This window comes from Oratosquilla oratoria, chromosome 30 (genome assembly GCF_046742065.1).
Source record: "Oratosquilla oratoria isolate Oo_2021 chromosome 30, ASM4674206v1, whole genome shotgun sequence".
In the NCBI taxonomy this organism is placed as follows: Eukaryota; Metazoa; Arthropoda; class Malacostraca; order Stomatopoda; family Squillidae; genus Oratosquilla; species Oratosquilla oratoria.
The window spans coordinates 40,976,363-40,998,862 of NC_134806.1; the positions used below are offsets into that span (position 1 = coordinate 40,976,363).

At 45.4% G+C, this 22,500-nt stretch overlaps 1 protein-coding gene across 10 annotated transcripts in view; it reads left to right on the forward strand.

Annotated features, from left to right (window-relative positions):
- The window catches only part of Cip4 (formin-binding protein 1-like Cip4), a 403,349-nt gene that overhangs the window by 153,192 nt on the left and 227,657 nt on the right, over positions 1-22,500 (forward strand). For 8 of the 10 annotated variants that reach the window (XM_076212809.1, XM_076212811.1, XM_076212807.1 and 5 more), the window contains one exon: positions 8,887-8,973. The exons of the other annotated variants lie outside the window; for them this stretch is intronic. In XM_076212809.1, the coding sequence (XP_076068924.1) occupies positions 8,946-8,973 (28 nt within the window). In that variant the 5' untranslated portion in view covers positions 8,887-8,945. Of the gene's footprint in view, positions 1-8,886; positions 8,974-22,500 lie in introns of those variants that run through there. 10 annotated transcript variants of the gene reach the window in all.

A 22,500-nucleotide genomic window follows, 5' to 3' on the forward strand; every position in this document is an offset into this window, starting at 1 on the left:
CTCTCTCTCTCTCTCTCTCTCTCTCTCTCTCTTTTGAAGCTCTTTTTGTTAATTAGAGAGTAATGCCCCACCGTTACACAATCAAGATTCTTGTCAAATGTTGTGATTTTTTTTTAAATCTAGATGACCACTTCGCCTACAGTATTCTAGGCTTCCCTAAGTCTACAATGCACCAATGTGTCTAATATTCTTCTACGTTTAACTTCTCTTAGTTCGTCATTCAACTTCTCATTATATGACGCAAAGATGATTAGAGATTTAGAAACTCGAAAAAAATAAATTAAAAATTGTAACCGAAGTCGTTTCGACTCAAACGAACACACTTGAATCGCGTACGCGTGTCAGGGGTGTAAGAGACGGGACCTCACGAGCATTGAGCCTTTCCTGTATACTACAAATAGGTGAACTAACTCTAACTCTCTCTCTCTCTCTCTCTCTCTCTCTCTCTCTCTCTCTCTCTCACCACCGCTATCTTCACAATTATTTTCACCAACATCATTACCTTCACCATCTCCTCCTGAACGGTCATTCTTTTTATATGATGTCCTCTTCCATCACCGCCTCTTCCTATTCCTCCCTCCTCCATTTCCACCACCACCACCATTGCATCTACCTCCAACACGACCCTATCTACCACCACCACTCAGAAAGTTCCGGTGATAATCCTGATTTACCCTTTGATAACTCATGCCCGAGACTCCGGATGGAACCTCGGGGGTGGGGGGGAGGGGGCGTGATCTGTTGACCTGATGGTCCGAGGTCATCCTGACCTGATGACGTTAACATGGCGTGACTCGCGGTCCGTGTTTCTGCTCTCTCTCTCTCTCTCTCTCTGTCTCTCTCTCTGTGTCCTTATTCTTCTACCTCCACTCGTACTTTTACATCTTGTTCTTCTATTTCTTCTTTTCCTACGTCGTCGTCTTTCTCTTCTTGTTCTTCTTGTTCTTTTTAGTCCTCTTCTTTTAATTTGCTTCTCTATAAAGTACTACAGTAGTTGGCATATTATATAAAATTGTGTGTGCGTGTGTGAGAGAGAGAGAGAGAAAGAGAGAGATTATCAAGATAAAATATGAATAAAACTAAAGTCCTTTCGCGAACTGTATGGTCGCGTGGGACCTTCATGGAGTCCGTTTGACGTCCCCCGGAGAGCCACGAGTGCCCACAGTGACTCCGTACCATACCGTGCGAGTTGATGTCGGGGAATGTGTAGGACCAGTTCCAGAATGTTCCTTTGGAACATCCTGCATAGCATGATGGTAGCGCCCTTGCCTTGTGGCAAACACTCGCACAACTAAGAGTTCGAGTCCCGTGAATGTTACTTGAACTATGGTGCCGAGGAAGTGAATGAAGCTCAAGTTTGTTTGTTGGCTTTATTCTGGTTAGTGCGAGTGTCGATCTAGGCTGGGTCGGGCGGTCAAACTCCGAGGCGACCCGACCGCAAAGTTGACCGCGTGGGCCTTGGGTCGCGCTCCGCTGAGTTACAAGTACTGATGAGAACTGCCTTTGGAGACCAAAACCTGGCTCCTTATATACACAGACGACGTACTGAAAAGTAGCTAAGGACACATCCTCGCCGAAGCATGGCTCTGCAGGGCCAAGGTAGTGCTTTCATGAGGATACAAATGCATGTAGTACAGGCGTAATATGGACTTCATGTACACACTAGTAATATAAGCCCGAAGGCCAGCTGTTTCTACACAACATATAAATTCCTTGTTAATCCCATTTCTGCAGCGGCGATACTATAAACTAAAATGTCGCGTAGGCGCACATGTGGGGGACCCTGCTCACCACAAATCTAACCTAATCTACCCTAAACTTACCTAACATTGGCTAATGTAATCCAGCCTAACCTAACCTAACCTATTCTAACCTAAAGTCACGTAAGATTTCCTAACCTAATCTCGCCTGATCAAGTCCAAATTAGTCAATATTTATCGAAATAATTTTCCAGTAACCAGCGCTTCTATCCTTGGAGGCGGAGGCTGAGGAGGAAGTTCGAGCAGGACAAGGACGAGATGTTACAAGGACGAGAAGCTTCTCCATTGTTGTGGACCGAAACTCAAAATTGCCCTCATTGCAATTAAGAAGCAGAGAGTCAAGCAAATTAAACCCTTATCTCCCTCCTCCTCCCCCTCCCTCCCCCTCCCGCCTTCACCCCTTCTCCCTCCCCCTCCCTCCTTCTCCCTTCCCCTTCTCCTTCCTTCCTTCTCTCTTCCCTCCTTCCTTCTCCCTCCCCCTCCTTCCTTCCCCCTTCTCCCCCCTCCTTCCTTCCCCCTTCTCCCCCCTCCTTCCTACTCCCTTCTCCCTTCTTCCTCCCCCTCCTTCCTTCTCCCTCCCCCTCCCGCCTTCCCCCTTTCTCCCTCCTCCTCCCGCCTTGCCCCTTCGCCTGCAGATGGGAACCATCTGCGAGGGAACCCAGGAAGGGGGCGACGACATCGCCCTCCAGAGGGCGTGGAGGAAGATGAGAAGGAGGAAGATAAAGAAAGAGAGAGAGAGTAGATGAAGGAGGATGATAAGGAGAAGGGGAGGAGGAGGAGAAGGATGATAAGGAGAATGGGGAGGAGGAGGAGGAGGAGAAGGTGAAGGAGAAAGAATAGTGGGGGGGAGGAGAAAGAGGAGACGGAGGAGGAGAAGAAGAAAGGGAAAGAGAAGAAGAAGAAGAAAGGGAAAGAGGAGGAGGAAGAGAATAAGGGGGAGAAAGGAAAGGATGGGGAGGAGGAGTAGAAAGAGGAAGAAGATAAAGGAGGAGAGAGAGGAAGAGGAGGAGAAAGAAAGGAGGAGGAGAAGGAGGACGGGGACGGGCAAGAGAAGAAAGAGGAGGAGGAGGAGGAGGGCATGAAAGAGGGGAAGGTGGCAGAGATCCTACGGGAGAATAGATGAGGATGAGGACCCACCCAGACAGACAGGCAGCAGCGCCCTCTTAGCCACTCCTGAAGAAGACGCTTCTGAAGGAAGTGCTGGGGGTGTCTGTCCGTAGACCAGTAGGTCTCGACTTTTATCCCACCTCGCTTTTAAAAAAAGAGTAAAAATAATGATAATAAAATGTTGATGAAGAGAACATGTAACTGGTAAAATTGTACTGTCGACCCAAGAAATTAAAAAATGTTAGGACAGTGATTTATTTGTTTATTTTATGTATTTATTTATATTATTATTATTATTATTATTATTATTATATATATATATATATATTTAAAAAAAAAAAATCTTGTAATGGCCCACAGATTGTGGTGACATCGTTTATGTTCTTCATTGAACGCCAGGGAGTTGGTCCCGACATCCTCCTCCTCCTGTTCCCCCCAGTGGGAGTTAAGGTCTCCGTAATCCCACATGTGGGAAGGGTGAAGATGTTCTTAACTAATGAGAGAAAAATATAATGATGATAATAATAATTATCATAATGATCATAATGATAATAATAATAATGTGATAATGATAATAATAATGTGATAATAATAGTAATAATGTGATAATGATAATAATGTGATAATGATAATAATAATAATGTGATAATGATAATAATAATAATAATAATGTGATAATGATAATAAATTAAAATTGTATAATAATAATGATGATAAAAACTAACGACGTAGCTCGAACTCGGGGCAAAAGGATTACCAAGTATGTCTCTTATCATTGAATGATATAGCATTACACGTCATGGATTTATACCACATATATATATGTGTGTGTGTGTGTGTGTGTGTGCGTGTGTGTGTGCTTATTTACCCAATCGTATGGAAAGTGTATTTCTTCACATCCTTTAGACATTTAGTTTTTCTCAATTTCTCCTCGTGTGTGTGTGTGTGTGTGTGTGTGTGTGTGTGTGTGTGTGTATGGTTCACCATGGTCTTGGATCACGTGTTGGACTCGTGATCGACAGCTATTTCCCTCCCGGAAGAGAGCTTAGAGTTCATATATGACCGATCTATGGGTAATACTGTGACCTTACACGCACACACCCACACCTAACTCCCCGCCCACGAGAGCTGGAGTAATGACTCACAGCGCAGCGATACTGAAATTGTTTCAGCCCTGGGCGGGGTTCGAACCTGGACCGCCGTGCGCCCGGGAATTCTACCACAGCGTCACTGTGTGCGTGTGTGTGTGTGTGTGTGTGTGTGTGTGTGAGTGTGAGTGTGAGAGAGAGAGAGAGAGAGAGAGAGAGAGAGAGAGAGAGAGATCAGTAAATGACCGAACTTGGAGTAAGACTGTGTCAAGTGTTGCCTAAAAACCTGCTTTGGCGCTCAGACTTCGATAAAACTGTGGCGAGATTGGGGCCGGGGAAGGTCTAGATAGAGCGAGGTTGACTGATAAAGGTGGGAGAGTGAGACAGGATGTGACGTCACGATAACAAGTCTCGACACAAGTATCAGAAACTTTCGTTCACGTCCATACAAAACGTGTGTAGGATGGCTGACCCTTTTTGAAAATAGTGACGACATTTTTGGAGAAAAAAAAATCCCATAATCAGAGACGTGAGTGGCAGGTTACAGTGCCAACGACTTGTGTGTTCTAGAGACGTAGGTGGCACCCCAACGGACCACAGTCACTTTTTTCTTTTTCTTTTTCTTCTTTTTTTAATGGAGGTTTGCTGTACGGACGTAGGTGCAAACCCCTACGGACCAGAACCACGTTGGTATTATTATTTTTTCTATTATTTTTGGAGGTAATCTGTAATGATATGAATGTTCAACGGAGCCAGGTGACTAAAATGAAAATAATTAAAACGATTGTTATTACTTGACGGCGGTGGTGGTTGTGGTGGGGAATGGAGTCTAATAGTCTGGCACTGGCCTCTCCCCCTCTCCCCCTCCCTCTCCCCCTCCCCCTCCCTCTCCCCCTCCCTCTCCCCCTCCCCTTCCTCCCTTCCCCATGTCCACCGTTTCTTCAAGATTTTTTTTTTTATTTTTTCGCCTTTATTTATATCTCCTGTTAGGTGCAGGGCTTCTAGATCGCGTGTGTACACACACACACACACACACACACACACACACACACACACACACACACACACACACACACACACACACACCTTCCCCCTCTCGGTCGCAACAAACATGTGATTCTGTTAATTTGGGCACCTAGCACCCATGTGCACGTTGTTCACTAAAGTTAGAATAGTCCTAGAATTAACTCAGCTTGTATAGTCAGTGTATCTCTGTATCACTGTTAACTCAAGAAACCGATGATTATTGTTATTATTTTTATTATTATTTTACACACACACATTCACACACAAGTGGTAGCAGGTACGTTGTGTCGTATAGTTACGAAGTCCTAAGACTTACAATTATGTCGTATACTTAGGGTGTCCTAGGACTTGCGACCTAAAGGTCGTTGGGCGTTGGAACATGTATGAGTGTAGGCGACTGTGTAGGCTATCATCTGCCATAAATGAAAACGTGGGAAAAAATTGCTAAATTGCGGAACAAGCCGTACGAAGAGTGCCCAAGTGAATTGAATTTATTCAGTCTCGAAACGGAGATTGAGAGGTGATCTAATTGAGGTCTTCAAAATTGTAAAAGAAATTGAAATCGTGGACATGGGAAAATATTTTACAAAAGACACCTCCAGGACTACTAGAAGTAATGGATAGAACATTGTTGGAAAACGAACAAACGTTACAAAATACTCGTCCAAAAACGTTTCGACGTTTACTTAGCTACACAGCTTCGTTTAATTTTTTTTTCCAGTATAGTTAGGAAAAATCTACTCTAGTATTAGATAAGGTTAGGTACCAAAACAGCCACGTAAGGACCAATAGGTCTCTTGCTCTTCGTCTGTCCATGTAACGCCCGTTCTCCTCCTCCTCGTCCTTCCTCTTTTCCTCCTCCTTTTCCTCTTTTTACTCTTCCTCTTTTCCTCCACCTCTCCCGTATCCTCCTTTCCTCCCATCTACTTCTTTCTCCGCTCCTCCCTCCTCCTCTTCTTCCCCCTTCTCTTTTCCTCTCATCTCATCCTTTCCTCCCTTCTCCTCTCCTCCCTGCTCTTCCTCTCTTCCTTTCCTCCCTTCCCCTCCTCTCATCCTTTCCTCCCTTCTCCTCCTCTCATCCTTTCCTCCCTTCTCCTCCTCTCTTCCTTTCTCCTCCTCTCCTCCCTGCCCCTCCTCTCCTCCCTGCTCCTCTCTTCCCTTCTCCTCCTTGCTTCTCCTCTCCTCCCTGCTCCTCTCTTCCCTTCTCCTCCTTGCTTCTCCTCTCCTCCCTGCTCCTCGTTTCATCCCTGCTCCTCCTCTCCTCACTGCTCCTCCCTTCTCCTCCTCTCCTCATTGCTCCTCCCTTCTCCTCCTCTCCTCACTGCTCCTCCCTTCTCCTCCTCTCCTCACTCTCCTCCCTTCTCCTCTCCTCCCTTCTCCTCTCCTCCCTTCTCCTCCTCTTCCCCCTTCTCCTCCTCTTCCCCCTGCTGCTCCTTTCCTCCCTTGCCCTCCTCTCTTCCCTTCTCCTCCTGTAAGGACCAACAGGTCTGTCACTGTACGTTCGTCCATGTAAGAGCCGGCGGACTCTTGTACGATGGTGAGGATTTGATTTGGGAATCCCTCGTCAGGGTTAAGTGTTAGAGGGATTTCCGAGGGAGGGAAGGGAAGGGAGGAAAAAGAGATTTTTTCCTTCTCCTGGGAGGGATTTTGTGTGTGTGATTCACCACCACGGTCTTAGATCATGTGTTGGACACGTGATCTACAGCTAATTCCCTCCCGGAAGAGAGCTCAGAGCTCATATATGACCGATCTACGGGTAATGGTGTGACCTTACACGCGCACACACACCCAACTCTCCGTCCGCGAGAGTTTGAGTAACCACTCGTAGCTCAGCGGTACTGAAATTATTTCAGCCCTAGGCGGGATTCGAACCCAGACCTTCGTAGTGGCGGCCAGGAACTTTGCCAACTGAGCCATCGAGTGTGTATGTATTCACTTGGTCTTTGGATCACGTGTTGGACTCGTGATCGACAGCTATTTCCCTCCCGGAAGAGAGCTCAGAGCTCGTAGGTCCGATCTATGGGTAATGCTATGACCTTTCACACACACACACACCCAACTCCCCGCCCACGAGAGTCAGAGTAACGACCCGAAGCGCAGCAGTACCGAAATAATTTCGGCCCTGGGCAGGATTCGAACCAGGAGCTGCGGGCCACTTTCGTGGCAGCTCAGCGGTCTACCAACTGAGCCATCGAGTGTGTATGTGTGTGTGTGTGTGCGCGCGCGCGCGCGCTCAGCCGGTCACAGCATTACCCGTAGACCAGCCCATGTATGAGCTCTTGAAGGCTCCTCCGGGAGGGTAACAGCTGCCGATCATGAGTCCAGCACGTGGACCAGGACCGCCGTGAATCACACACACACACACGCACGCACACACACACATACACACACACACACACACACACACACACACACACACACACACATACACACACACACACACACACACACACACACACACACACACGATATACGTTTAATTGCAAGCTGACACGCACATTCACAGCCTGTAGGCCTTATCTACCTGTTATTATCTTGCATGCAGCTCCCATGACTCATCCCAGCTGATAACCTGGTGTTAAAGGTACGTTTTGCTTGGTACGATCATCGCTCAACGATGATCGTCAAACGATTATCTAGAACACTAATTCTGTTTTTAGCAAAGTAGCCCCAATCAAAAACAAAAGAGTTAGTGCTCTGGATAATCGCTTAACGATCATCGTTAAGCCATGAACGATCATCGTTGAGCGATAATCGTACCGAGCGAAATGTACCTTAACGAAGGAAGGTGAGGATCGTACTACGCCAGGAGGCGCTGAGTAGCTGCGGTCGAGGCCGTCATTTTGGTCCTATTTATGCCCTATGGGGGATTATTGGGGGATAGGTAACTTTGCTGGGAATCAGAGTGGAGTGAGTGCGGGATTCGAACCTGAGGGGGGTTTAATGACACCCCCAACAGATCAGAGTCACTGAACTTGAACGTTATTAAAGGTGCGGGGGTGAGAGAAAATGGGCCTCCATAGAAAATGGATTGCGGGGGTTCATTTTCCGCAACGGAAAATGGACCGCCCCTTATAGGAAATGGACCTCCAACCACATAAAATACTATTTTTTTTATGAATAGATAACACATCAACATTTTATAAGTATTGTTTATTAAAATACTAAACGTAACCCTAACCTAACCTTATGACAATGAGTTGGATATTTTAGTGTGGGGGGTCCATTTTCAGCAGTAGAAAACGGACCCCGGGTGGTCCAATTTCAGGAGGATCCGTATGAGGTTTTGGGCGTGGGTGTGGGTGTGGGGGGAGGGGCTTTTGATGCCCGTGGGCGTGAGTGTGGGCGTGGATAAATTGCTGGCTTGGCTGTCAAGTCCGTTTGGGCTCGTTTGAGAAGGATACGGGACCCTGGTCTTTCGTCCAGTTTGCATCCATCTCAATCGTGGGGGTCGTGGGCGTGGAGGGGGGCGTGAGTATGGGCGTGACAGGGCGGCGGATGATATTTGTGATTTTTTATGTAATTTTGTTATTATTTATCTGTGGGAAAGTAAAAATTTTAGCCGTGATTTTTATTTTTTATTTGCCAGAAAAAAAATCATTATTTTTATGTAATGTTATTTTTATTTATCTGTGGGAAAATAACAATGTTAGTCGTGATTTTTTTTTTCATTTGTCAGAAAAATTGTTCGTTATTTTTATGTAATGTTATTTATCAATACAAAAAATAACGTAATTATCATTGTGAAATTATGTCTAATGTTATCAATACAAAGATAACGTAATATTCGTTGTAAATTTTTATGTAATTTTATTCATTATTAGAAAACTAACATTTATTTATTTGTTTATTTTTATGTTATGTTCATTATTAGGACAGAAATTAACAATTTCGTTTTTTTACAGGTGAGTACAGTTTGGCCAACTGACTTATGGGGTACTGGCAACGATGACGTCACAACCTGATGACGTCACAACTTGAAGCCAAGAGAGGTGAGGAGCTTACGCCGGGAGGCACTTTGCTACGGCACTGTGTCACCTGCGTGCGAGTGTGTATGTATTATGTATGTGTGTGTGTGTGTGTGTGTGTGTGATTTACCATGGTCTTGGATCATGTGTGGGACTTGTGTGTATGTGCAGATTTCTGGCTCTCAATTTCCCCCCTTTCCCCTTCCCCCCTTTCCTCCCTTTCCTCCCTTTCCCTTCCCACCCCTTCTCCTCCTATCCCCCTTTCAGCATCTCGGTGTTGGAGTTGTGTGTATGTACAGATTTCTAGGTCTCAGTTTCCCCCCCCCCTTTGCCCTTCCCTCCTTCCCCTCTTTCCCTTTCCCCTTTCTCTTTCCCCCTTCAACCCCTTTCCCCCCTTCAGCGTTTCTGTTGAAATTGGAACAGCGTCAGGACGGGACCTTCAATACTCGGGGAAGCCACACAGACTCTCCCTAGAACGGGAGGGGGGGTTACAGGAGGGTTTTGGGGAGTTGGAGGGGGCGCAGGGTGTTGGAGTAGTGTGGTGGGGGTTGGGAGTGTGTATGTAGAGGGTTGGAGGGGAGCCTGGGTGGTTGAAAGGTGGTTTTGGAGGTTGGTATGGGGGATCAAAGGGGGTTTGTAGGGATGCCTGGGAGTTATTGGAGGGGGACCTGGGGAGTTGGAGAGGTGTCTAGGTTAGGTTGAGGGACTGGGAGGTTGTAGGGGGGACTGGGGTTGGGGAGGGACATGGGGGATTGGGAAGGGGGTGTGGGAGGCTATTGGAGGGTTGCGGGTTTGGGTGGGAATGTTGGAGGGTGGTGTGGGGGATTTGGAGGGGGGCTGAGAGGATGGAAAGGGGTGGGGGATTTGGAAAGGGGGTTTGGCGTGGGGGGGTTTCGAGCCAACCCCCCCCCCCCCAAAAAAGAAAAGAAAAAAAAGAGAGAAAGAGAGAGAGAGAGAGGACTTCGCCACGTTCCTGCCCGCTGGAGCCGTGGGAACTGAGATCGAGGACGTTGCCCTCCAAGGCCGCGGGGGATCCTTCGGGGCCCCCTGAGTCCTCCCGGCGAAGGGACGGGATGGCACGGCACGGGAGGACTCTAGATCAATTATGGATCTGGGTCCTCAAGTGAAAGCGAAGGAAGGAAGGAAGGAAGAATGAATGAGTGAAAGGTGGAAGGAGGGGGCGAAGGATGGAAGGAGGGAGGGAAGGATGGATGGAGCGATGGATGGATGGATGGAGCGAAGGAAGGACGGGAGTGAAGGAAAGAGCGAAAGAAGGAAGGAAGTAAGGAGAGAAGGAAGGACGGAAGGAGCGAAGGAAGGAAGGAAGGAGCGAAATAAGGTAGGAGCAAGCCAAGTGGGAATCTATTTCTTTTCGTTTTATTTATTTATATATTTATTTATTTTTGTTTCTTCGATGGCCCGAGGAGTCTCGTAACTGTCACCCATTCGTGCTTCGGGATCGAACTCGGGTCTTTAGAAGAAGGGAGAGAGAGAGAGAGAGAGAGAGAGAGAGAGAGAGAGAGAGAGAGAGAGGACACAGAGAGTCGGCATGTAAGTGAGACTACTTATGATGTACAGATTTCGAGGATTGTCTCTTCCTCACACCATAGAGAGAGAGAGAGAGAGAGAGAGAGAGAGAGAGAGAGAGAGAGAGAGAGAGAGAGAGAGAGAGATTAGTTAGGGTTGATAAATAATGACGATTAAGAAATATGGTGTAATAATGGAATCATGTCCACAGTATAGGTAACTCGGTTACTTTGTATGTGTGTGTATGGGAACATGTGCGTATATGGGAATGTGTGCGTGTGTTTGTATGGAAATGTGCGCGTGTATGTGTGTATGGGAATGTGTGCGTGTGTGTGTGTATGGGAATGTGTGCGTGTGTGTGTGTATGGGAATGTGTGTGTGTGTGTGTGTGTGTGTGTGTGTGTGTGTGTGAGATTCATCATGGCCTTGGATCACGTGTCGGACTCGTGATCGATAGAGGATAAGTAGAAAGAAAGAGGAGGAGGAGGAGGATATGCCTTGGCAGTTATCCTCCTCTTCTGGAGCACAAAGAAAATTCAACATTACTTGTTCCTCCTCCTCCTCCTCCTCCTCCTCCTCCTCCTCCTCCTCCTCCTCCTCCTCCTCCTCCTCAATAGGATCTTATGACAATCGCCTCCTGTGCTACGCGATCTGCCTTGCAACACACACTCCACCACCACAGCTAGCACCTCTTCATCATCATCATCATCATCATCATCATCATCATCATCATCCTCATCATCATATTCCGCTTCATCTCATTATCTTCTTCATCGGAACCACCATCATCATCATCATCGTCATCATCATCATCATCACCTTCCTCTTCATCTCATTGTCTTCTTCATCGGAACCACCACCATCATCATCATCATCATCATCATCATCATCATCATCATCATCATCATTATCATCATCATCCTCTTCATCTCATTATCTTCTTCATCGGAACCACCACCACCATCATCATCATTATCCTCTTCATCTTCATCTCATTATCTTCTTCATCACCTTCATTATCATCATGATCATCACTACCATCATCATCGTCATCATCATCATCATCATAATATTTATCTTCTTCCCAATTCTTCTCCTTCACTTCCTCCTTCACTACCTCTTCCTCCTCCACCTCTTATTCCTTCACCTTCTACTTCTTTCTTCCTCTTTCATTTCCTCCTCCTCCTCCTCCTCTTCCTCCTCCTCTTTGTACATGAGAAGAACAGGGATACTCTTGGCCATATATATGTATATTTGTATGCTTGTGCATGCATGCATGCATATATGTATGTATATATATATATATATATATATATATATATATATATATATATATATATATATATTCATGTAAATGGGGCAAATTATTCTTCCATTATGTGTCTTTTGATGTTCTCCAACTTAAATTCCATCCTTCAAACACACTATGAAGAAAAAGAAAAGGCGAGGAAATGCAATTGAAAAAAAAAATGATGAATAAATAAATAGAATGTTGTAGATATCCTTTGTCTCTCATATAAACACAGTATAATACTACAAATATTTTTTATCTTTTTTATTTTTATTGTTATTTATTTATTTATTTATTTTCTTTACCAGATGTGACAGACATTTCAGTGATTCATAGTAGGGCTCTTTCACTTTCTCTGTCTCTCCCATTTTCTCTTTCTCTCTCTCTCTCTCTCTCTCTCTCTCTCTCTCTCTCTCTCTCTCTCTCTCTCACACACACACACACACACACACACACACACACACACACACATATACATACATACACACTTCCTCCCTCCCGACGCTCCACCACCTCGCCACGCCACTAGACACAGAAATAAGCTCGTGCCAATCAAAGCGCCAAGGACTGACCGTTACAAGAACAGTGCCATCCCATCCATTGTGCACATAGTCAACTCTATGTAAACTTGGACCGTGTATATACTCTTAAGTTTTATCGTTTTAATCAGCTTTTGCATTGTATTATTGTCAGTGTACTACTGCTATTGAAATAAACCTTTTATTATTATTATTATTATTATTATTATTACACACGCAATTATTATTATTATTATTACACACGCAATTATTATTATTATTATTACACACGCAAAATAGGGCTTTTACTGCGTGTGCATCTATGTACTGCATGATTCTCTCTTTATCTTTATCCATCCGTCATAAGTTCATAGTTAACAAAAGCTGATGATCGTGTGAACACTAATGCTCGAGAAAGAGAAAAAGAAAGAGAGAGAGAGAGAGAGAGAGAGAGAGGATACCCTTTCTAGGGCCGATGACTCACGCATGTGCGCGCGCATATGTGTAACCGTCGGCGTGACGTCATCATTGAGCCGTGACGTCATGGCCCGAGTCGAGTCGAACTCTGGAGAAGATGTTTCTCAACAGGTCCCTTTCCCAACCTTGGGTCCCTTTCCCTCACAACCTTATCGTTCCAGCAGTGACCTAGTCTAACCTAACCTAAGAACATAAGAATGAAGGAGACTGCAAGAGACCATAAGGCCTACACTAGGCAGTTCCAACCCAACCCAACCTAACCCCACCCAATTTAACCTAGTCTAAGCTAACCAATGACGTCACATCCGGGAGGAGGAGAAGGGGGGACCCGAAGTATTCAAATTTGGGGAATGGAAGAGACCTGCCAAGAAAGAATCCCATTGTGGTCAGTGGACTTCTGTGGCTGAAGATGAAGGACGCCCCCCCCTCTCTCTCTCTCTCTCTCTCTCTCTCTCTCTCTCTCTCTCTCTCTCTCTCTCTCTCTCTCTCTCTCTCTCTCTCTCTCTCTCTCTCTCTCTCTCTCTCTCTCTCTCTCTCTCTCTCTCTCTCTCTCTCTCTCTCTCTCTCTCTCTCTCTCTCTCTCTCTCTCTCTCTCTCTCTCTCTCTCTCTCTCTCTCTCTCTCTCTCTCTCTCTCTCCTCTTTCTCTGTCTTTCACTCTCCTCCTCATTCTCTTCTCTCTCTCTCTCTCTCTCTCTCTCTCTCTCTCTCTCTCTCTCTCTCTCTCTCTCTCTCTCTCTCTCTCTCGTGCAATTTCCTTTATGGGCTTGTTTGCTTAAGCACTACTAGCATTTTGTGAACACGTGTGGTAATAGTAGGACCTCTTGTTACTGTCTGTCTGCCTGTCTGTCTGTCTGTCTGCTCGGCGAGCAGCACCCACGTGGTCAGACCCTCCTCCTCCTCTTCCTCCTCCTCCTCCTCCTCCTCCTCCTCCTCCTCCTCTTCCTCCTCCCCCCCTCCTCCTCCTCCCCCTTCTCCTCCTCCCCCTTCTCCTCCTCCCCCCCTTCTCCTCCTCTTCGTCATTGTCTTCCTTCTCTTCTGACTCTCCTTCCTTTTGGCTTCATTTCTTTTACCATCATCTCAACCTCCTCCTCCTCCTCCTCCTCTTCATCCTCCTCTTCATCCTCCTCTTCATCCTCCTCTTCCTCTTCATCCTCCTCCTCCTCTTCATCCTCCTCCTCCTCCTCTTCATCCTCCTCCTCCTCCTCCTCTTCATCCTCATCCTCATCCTCCTCTTCCTTGCCCTCCTATCTGTACCTCTTCTTTGTCAACTTTTTCTTTCATTTTCTCAACCTTCTCTTCCTCCTCTTCCACCTCCTCCTCTTCCTGCCTCTTCTCGTCTTCTTTCTCTTCTTCCCTCCCTTCCCCTAAGCATCTCTCCTTCGTCTTTTATTTCTTTCTTTCCTCTTTTCATCTTCATCATCATCATCATCATCATCATCATCATCATCATCATCATCCCCCCTCTTCCTACACCTTCCCCCATCGTGCTTAGTTACTCAATCCATCCTCCCATCCTTCCTTCCTTCTCCAATAATATAACTAATAGTAGTAGTACTAATAGTATTAGTAAAATGTAGAGTACATATAGCATTTTTATAATCATCATCATAGTCATGGTTTCATTAGTAGTATTAGTAGTAGTAAGATTTACTGTACATATATAGTATGTATGCATGTTTATAATAATGTATGTTTATCATAGTAATGGTTGTAGTAATAGTAGTAGTAGTAGTAGTAGTAGTAGAAGTAATAATAGTAGTAGTGCTCAGTTGCTCAAGGGGTGCGTCGCCCCCTGACCGAGGTTGGCAAGCAACAGGTCACGAGGGGGAAGGGGGGAGGAGGGGGGAAATATGGGTGTGGAAAGGAAGGGGGGGAAGGCTATAATGACTCACGCAGGGCCCATTTGTATGTGCTAGAGAGCAGCTTGTTCCACCCTGGTTTGGACTTTCTTCTCCTCCTCTTCCTCCTCCTCTCCCCTCCTCTCCTCCTCTTCCCTCTCTTTCTCCCTCTTTTCCCTCTCCATTTGTATGTGCTAGAGAGCCGCTTGTTCCACCCTGGTTTGGACTTCCTTCTCCTCCTCCTCTTCCACCTCCTTATCTTCCTCCTCCTCCTCCTCTTCCCTCTCTTTCTCCCTTTTTCCCCTCTCCTCCCTCTCTTCCCTCTCCTCATCTCTCTTTCCTCTCCTTCCTCTTTCCCCTCTCATTCTCCCTGTTTTCCCTCTCCTCCTTCCTCTTTTCCCCCTTTTTCTCCTCATTTTCCATCTTTCTCTTTCTTCTCGCTCTCCTCTCGTCCATCTCCCACTCCCTCTCATCCCTCTCCCTTTCCTCCTCCTCCTCCTCCTCCTCATTGACTTCTCTCTATTTTTCCCTTTCGTTCTCTTCACCTCCCCCTCCCTTCCCTTTCCCTTTCCCCCTCTTTGTTGTTCTTTGGTCTGCCTTAGTATTCCCATCTTTCCCTCGTCTTCCCCTAGTCTTCCCCTCTTTCCTTACCTCCCTCCCTTCCTTCTTTTCTCTCCTCTTTCCCATCCTTCCCTCCCTTCCTTTCCTTTCCTTTTTCTTCTCCTTCCTTTCCTTCCCTCCCTCCTTTCCTTCCTTCCTCCCTCTTTTCCTTCCTCTCTCCCTCCCCTTCCTCCCTCCCTCCCTCCATTCTTCCCTTCCCTCCTCCCTCCTTCCCTCCCTCCCTCCTTTCCTCCCTCCTTCCCTTCCCCCTCTCCGCTGCGGTTTGTTGCTCTTTTCCCTCCTCCCCCTTTCTCGGATTCCCCTCTTTTCCCCTCTCCTCCCCTTCTGTTTTCTGCTCTTTTTAATCGTCGCCATTACTTTTTTTCTCCTCTTTCTTCGTTTTCGTTCTCCCTCAGCCTTTCCTTCCCCTCCTCCTCCCTCTTCTCCCCTCCTCCCTCTTGTCCCCTCCTCCCTCTTGTCCCCTCCTCCCTCTTCTCCCCTCCTCCTCCTCCCATTCTACTTTTTCCTCCGACTCTTCCCTCTCCTCCTTTCTCTTCTTCCTTCTCTCCTCCTTTCTCTTCTTCCTTCTCTCCTCCTTCTCTTCATCACCTCCCTTCTCTCCTCATTTCCCCCTTTCCCCTTTCTACTCTCCTCTCCCCCCTTCTTTCTTCCCACCTCCTGTCCTCCATTCTCCTCCTCCTCTCCTCCATTCTCCTCCCTTTTCCCGTCTCATCTCCTCCCTTCTCTTCTGTTCTCCTCTCCTGTCAGTTTATATCATGTTGTAATTTTAAGTCAATTGACCTTTTCCATCATCACCACCTTCAGCCAGCATCTCCACTCCTTCCTCCTCCACCTCCTCCTCCTCCTCCTCCTCCTCAACCTCCTCCTCCTCAACCTCCTCCTCCTCCTCCTCAACCTCCTCCTCATCATCATCCCATGTGTACCTCTTACCTCCTCACTCCTCTCTATCCTGTTCTCTATCGCTCTTCTCTCTAGTTCTCCTCTTCCTCCTCCTCCTCCTCTTACCTTTTCTCTTTTGTTTCTCTTTTGTTTCTTTTGTTTCTCTTCTTTTCGCTCTCTTCCTCTTGTCTCTCTATCCGTCTTCGTCTTTGTCTTCTCCATCTTCCTATCATTTCATAGGCCTTCCCTTCCTTCTTAGACCTCCTCCTCCTCCTCTCCCTCCTCCTCTCCTCCTCCCTTCTCCTCTCCTCCTCCCTTCTCCTCTCCTCTCCTCCTCCCTTCTCCCCACTCTTCCTCCCTTCCCCTCCTCCTCCTCCTCCTCCCCTTCCTTCCGCTTATTTGCATTTTCCACGATTTATTAAAAAACACTGTCCATATCTAATTACACGGAGTTTGTGTGTGTGTGTGTGTGTGTGTGTGTGTGTGTGTGAACTCGTATTTCTAAGCATTTTTTCGTGGCTTAGGATTTTCTATATTGCACTATGTGTGTGTGTGTGTGTGTATACATATACTGTATATTGGCTGAATAAACCACTGTTGGAGGAAATATATTTGAAGATACGTATGTTGCGATCACTGTGATCCTCTTCAGCGTGGTTTTACAAAAGGTGGGTTGACTTATATATGCTAAGAGGGAATACATAGGAGAGGCATGAGGAGGTAAGCATACTAGTGTGCGGTCCGTTTGAGCCCAAGTCGTAATGACCCCAAGGTCAAGCTGACCCTGGGTCAAATGTCTGCGCGACAGGTGGTAGGTTCAAGTTTGGGCGGACAACTTGACGTATATTATTGTTGACGGCCAAACTGGTAATGGCGTCATATATATATATATATATATATATATATATATATATATATATATATATATATATAAGTACGAAGGGCTCCTTGAGAGACGGAACCAAGGCTACGTTGGATAAAATAACTTTTCGCAGTTTTTCTTGAAGAACCTTTTTACACTACTACTACTATTAATTATAATAATAATAATAATTATTATTATTATTCATTAATTTATTTCCATTTACTTTGTTTATCAAACAAATGATTCATTTAGCTACCTCCCTCATTAAGGCCCGGGGAAAGCCCATGGTATATAGATAGGTACAATTTATATATTTATTTTTATTTATTTATTTATTTATTTATTTGTTTTGGTGGGAAGAATGAAAACTTCGACATGAGAATATTTCTAATTATGAAACCGCCGTCTCGTTGAAAAATGCGTGCACACACACACACACACACACACACACACACACACACACACACACACACACACACACACACACACACACTGGAAAAAACAAAGACGGATCACTACGAGCATAACTCCCATCCCGTATAATACAACTAGGTAAATACACACACACACACACACACACACGCACGCACGCACACACACGCACTTCATTCTGAAAAGGGGGAAATCCCAGCAGAATTAATTCTGAAATTTTGGTATGGTTTGGACAGATGGAGAAGGGGAAGGGGAGAGGAGGAAGGGGTGGGGGGGCAGGGGAGGAGGAAAGGGAGAGGGACCTCTTACTCCACCTTCTCCTCCTTCTCCTCCTCCACCTCCACCTCCACCTCCACCTCCACTTCCTTCTCCTCCTCCTCCTCCTCCCGCTTTTCCACCTCCTCCTCCTCCTCCTCTTCCTCCTCTTCCCCCTCTTTCTCCCTCTCTTCCTCCTCCCTCTCCCTCCTCCCTCTTCCTCCTCCCTCTTCCTCCTTCCTCTTCCTCCTACTCCTCTTCCACCTCTTCCTCTCCTACTCCTCCTTCACCTCTTCCTCTTCTCTTCCTTATGTTTCACCTCTTCCTCCTTCTCTTCCTTCTCTATCACCTCTTCCTCCTCGTCTGCCTCTTTTTCTTCTTCCTCCTCGCCATCCTCCTACTTTTCTTCCTCCTCGCCCTTCTACTTTTCTTCCTTCTCCTCCTCTCCCTCCTCCTCCTCTCCATCCTCCTCCTCCTTCTCCTCCTCCTCCTCGGGTGGGTGGCGTTAGTTTATGATATTTTTGTTGTCGTGAAGAGTAGAATTTTTTTCTCTCAAGTGTGTGTGTGCGTGCGTGTGTGCGTGTTCTTGAGTGTCTGCAGTCGTGTGTGTGTGTTTTGGCACTGTTAATATATTTGCTTTAGTGCTTGTTAGGATGTTGTGTGCGTGCGCCTGCATGTGTGTAAAAATTATATATATTATATATATATATATATATATATATATATGTATATACATATCAATAGCTTAATAAGAAACAATATTTTAGATTAAATTTATTGATGGGATTCTTTATTCTCAACATGTCCACCATCATTACGTTTTGGAGTTCTCGAAAGAACAGAGAGAGAGAGAGAGAGAGAGAGAGAGAGAGAGAGAGAGGGCGAGGGAGAGAGAGGGCGAGGGAGAGAGAGAGAGAGGGCGAGGGAGAGAGAGTACATGTGAACATGTATTGGTAAGGACGAAACGTCAGGAAATACAAGTTCAGTAATCTTCTGTGTTTATTTCACCACCCTGGCCTGTGTGTGTGTGTGTGTGTGTTCATATATTGTATTATGTATATTTCAACACTCAGCACCTCTCACTCCCCCGTCTTCCTCCTACACACATCCTCCTCCTCCTCCCCCTCCTCCTCCTCCTCCCCCTCCCCCTCCCCCTCCCCCTCCTCCTCCCCCTCCTCCACACCTCACCATCTCCTCTCCTCCGCATCCTCCCTTATCTACTCCCTCGTGTTTCTCCTCTTCCTCCTCGTCCTCCGCTCCCTCTTCCTCCTTCTCCTCCTTCTTTCTCTTCCTCCTCCTCCCTTCCCTTCCTCCTCCTCCCTTCCCTTCCTCCTCCTCCCTTCCCTTCCTCCTCCTCCCTTCCCTTCCTCCTCCTCCCTTCCCTTCCTCCTTCTCCCTTCCCTTCCTCCTTGTGTTACTTCTCTTCCTCCTCCCCTCTTCTTTCTTTTGTCACCCCTCTTCCTCCTCGACCTCCGATTTCTCCTCCTCCTCCTCCTCCTCCTCCTCCTCCTCCTCTTCTTCAACAGACATTAGTAACGATTTCCGAACTTCTTTCCCTCCCTCGCTCCTTATCTTGAATTATCTCCTCTTATCTCCTCTTCCTCCTCCTCCTCCTCCTCCTCCTCCTCGACCTTTACCTCCTCTTGAGGAAGATCACTTCGTGTCTGACTCATCTTCCCTCCCACCACCACCATTATCACCACCATCACCATCATAACCACCACCATCACCACCACCATCATCACCACCACCATCATCACCACCACCACCATCATCACCACCACCATCATCATCACCACCACCATCATCATCACCACCACCATCATCATCACCACCATCATCACCACCACCATCATCATCACCACCACCATCACCACCACCATTATCACCACCATCATCACCACCATCATCACCACTACCATTACCACCACCATTATCATCATCACCATTATCATCATCACCGTCATCACCACCACCATTATCATCATCACCATTATCACCATCACCAACATCATCATCACCACCATTATCACCAGCATCACCCCCACTATTTCCTCCCCCCCTTCCTCCGTTCTCCTCCCCCTCCCCTCCCCCTTTACCCTTCCCTTATCTTGACATTCTCCCACTGGCCTTAACCACTTCCTTTACCCTCCCCTTTCCCCTCTCCCTCCCTCTTCCCCTTCCCCTCTCCCTCCCCTATTTCTCCTCCCCTCCTTTCCTTCCTCTGCACTCTCTTTTCCCCTTCCTCTACCCACTTCCCCTCCCCATTTCCCTTTACCCTACCCCCTTTCCCACTTCCCCTCTTCCCTCTCATGTTATGCTGAATGAAAAGGTTATATATATATATATACATATATATATATATATGTATATATATATATATATATATATATATATATAATGTATATATAATATAATATTACAAAGGATTATAAAGGAGGAGCATGCCGACAGAAGACCTTTTGGTCCATAGATAGGTCGGGTGCGGGATAGAAATATGTATGATAATAAATACACAGATCATATAAATAATAAACGCATAACAATAGATAAACCAATAAATTATGATGATTTATTATGAATAATAAGGGAATAATTAAAAATAAACATGAATAATAATAAGTAATAATAAAATAAAATAAATAACATGCATTACAGGATCTTGCTTAGGTATTTACCTAAATAAATATTAAAACTTCGAACTGTACTACATTGCATTGCCTCTGCAGGAAGTTTATTCCATTCATTAACTACATGGTTGGCGAGGTTGTTTCTACCCACTTGCAAATCAAATCTACTTCCTGACAGTTTGAAACCATTATTTTTTCTTATTCACATTTAGTGTGGAAATTTCGTCATTTTTAACATTGTCAATTCCCTTTAGAATTTTAAAGACCTGTACCAAATCACCTCTGAGTCTACGTTTCTTTAGGGAAAATGGATTCATATGTTTTAGTCGATTTTCGTATAATTTATTTCTGATATTTCGAATTAGTTTTGTGGCTCGCCGTTGTACTTTTTCCAACCAATCAGTGTCTTTAATGAGATCCGGTGACCATACGGAAACAGTATATTTCAAATGTGGATGAACTAACAATTTATATAGCTTGTTAATGACAGATGAACTTTTAAAATCAAAAGATCGCGCAATCAGTCCCAGAATATTATTTATTTTCTGAGGCAGAAATACACTGCTTTAGATGGTTTCAGATAATTACTGATAAATATATATATATATATATATATATATATATATATATATATATATATATATATATATATATATAATGTGTGCATGTGAGGCAAAGGCGACGGCTTCGGCCCTAGCTGCTCAGCGCCTCCTGGCGTAATGGGCTTATCATCTTGTTATTTTAATTAAAGGGAGGGATGGGGCGGCATAGCGGGACGGGAAGGGGGAAGGGGAAGGAAGGAAGGAAGGAAGGAGGGGGGAGAGAAGAAAAAGGGGAGAAGGGAGGGAGAAAAGGGAAAAGGAAGGAGGGGAGAAGGAAGGGAGGAAAGAAAGGAGGGGAGAAGGAAAGGCAAGGGAGGAGAGGAGGAAAGGCAAGGGAGGGGAGAAGAAAGGGAAAGGAGGGGAGAAGGAAAGGAAAAGGAAGGAAGGGAAAGCAAGGGAGGAAAGAAAGTAGGGAAGAAGGAAAGGCAAGGGAGGAAAGAAGGAAGGGAAAGGAAGGGAGGAAAGAAAGGAGGGGAGAAGGAAAGGCAAGGGAGGAGAGAAGGAAGGGAAAGGAGAGAGGGGAGAAGGAAGGGAAAGGAAGGGAGGGAAGAAGGAAAGGCAAGGGGGGATAGAAGGAAGGGAAAGGCAAGGGAGGAGAGAAGGAAGGGAAAGAGGTTGAGAGGGAGTGGCAAGGTTGTCGCCAAATAGGTGTGGCACTGGCGCCAGGCGGAAGTTAGAGAGAGAGAGAGAGAGAGAGAGAATGAATGTCATGGTTCCTTTGGCTTTTTTCATCTATTTCCTATGTTTATGTATTTGATCAAATTTCGTTTTTGTCAGCATGAAATATGGTCACAGTATTGTTTGATTTATTTGATTTATTGATTTTATTTGATTTATTTATTCATTAATTTATTTACTTTGGTTTCATATATTTATTGAATTGTTTATGCATTTACCTTTCTCATTTTCTCTCACCAGACGCAATGTAGGCTATGCCTGTCATTGTTTGGCCTCTAAGAATCTGTACCGGAAGTTCTCATCTCTAATTATTTCTTGCAGTTTCCTTCCTCTTTCTTCAACAACTTCTTCCATTCCCTGTGTCCATCGATTCCTAGGGCGTCCTTCCGGGCTCCTACCAGGGAGGAACCCACTCCAAGGATTTCTTTGCGTGTCTTGTGTCTTCCGTTCTTTTGACATGTCTATACCATTTCAGTTTATTCATTTTATATATCTTCAGCACATATGTTTTTCTTAAAATCTCCCTAATTTCTTCGTTTCTAATTCTGTCACGTCTAGTCACTCCTCGGAGCATTCTTAGGACTCTCATTTCTGCTGCTTGTATTTGCGAAGATGTTCTTGTTGTCAGTGTCCAAGTTTCTGACCCATAAAGAAGTACTGGTCTTAATACTGTTGTAAATATAATGGTTTTGGCCTTTGTTGGGATGTTTCTATCCTTAAGTATGGGATATAATGCATTGACATTTGTATTTTATTTCTTAATTCTAATTGATATTTCTATGTTTTGCTTGTTTTCTTCATTAAAAAACACTCCAAGATAACTAAAAATTCTCAGTCTGCTTCAGTTTGGTGTTTTCAATATAAATATTACATTCCTCCTTGATTCTACCTAATTTCATTATTATCTGTCTTTTGTTTATTCATTCTTATCCCCCCA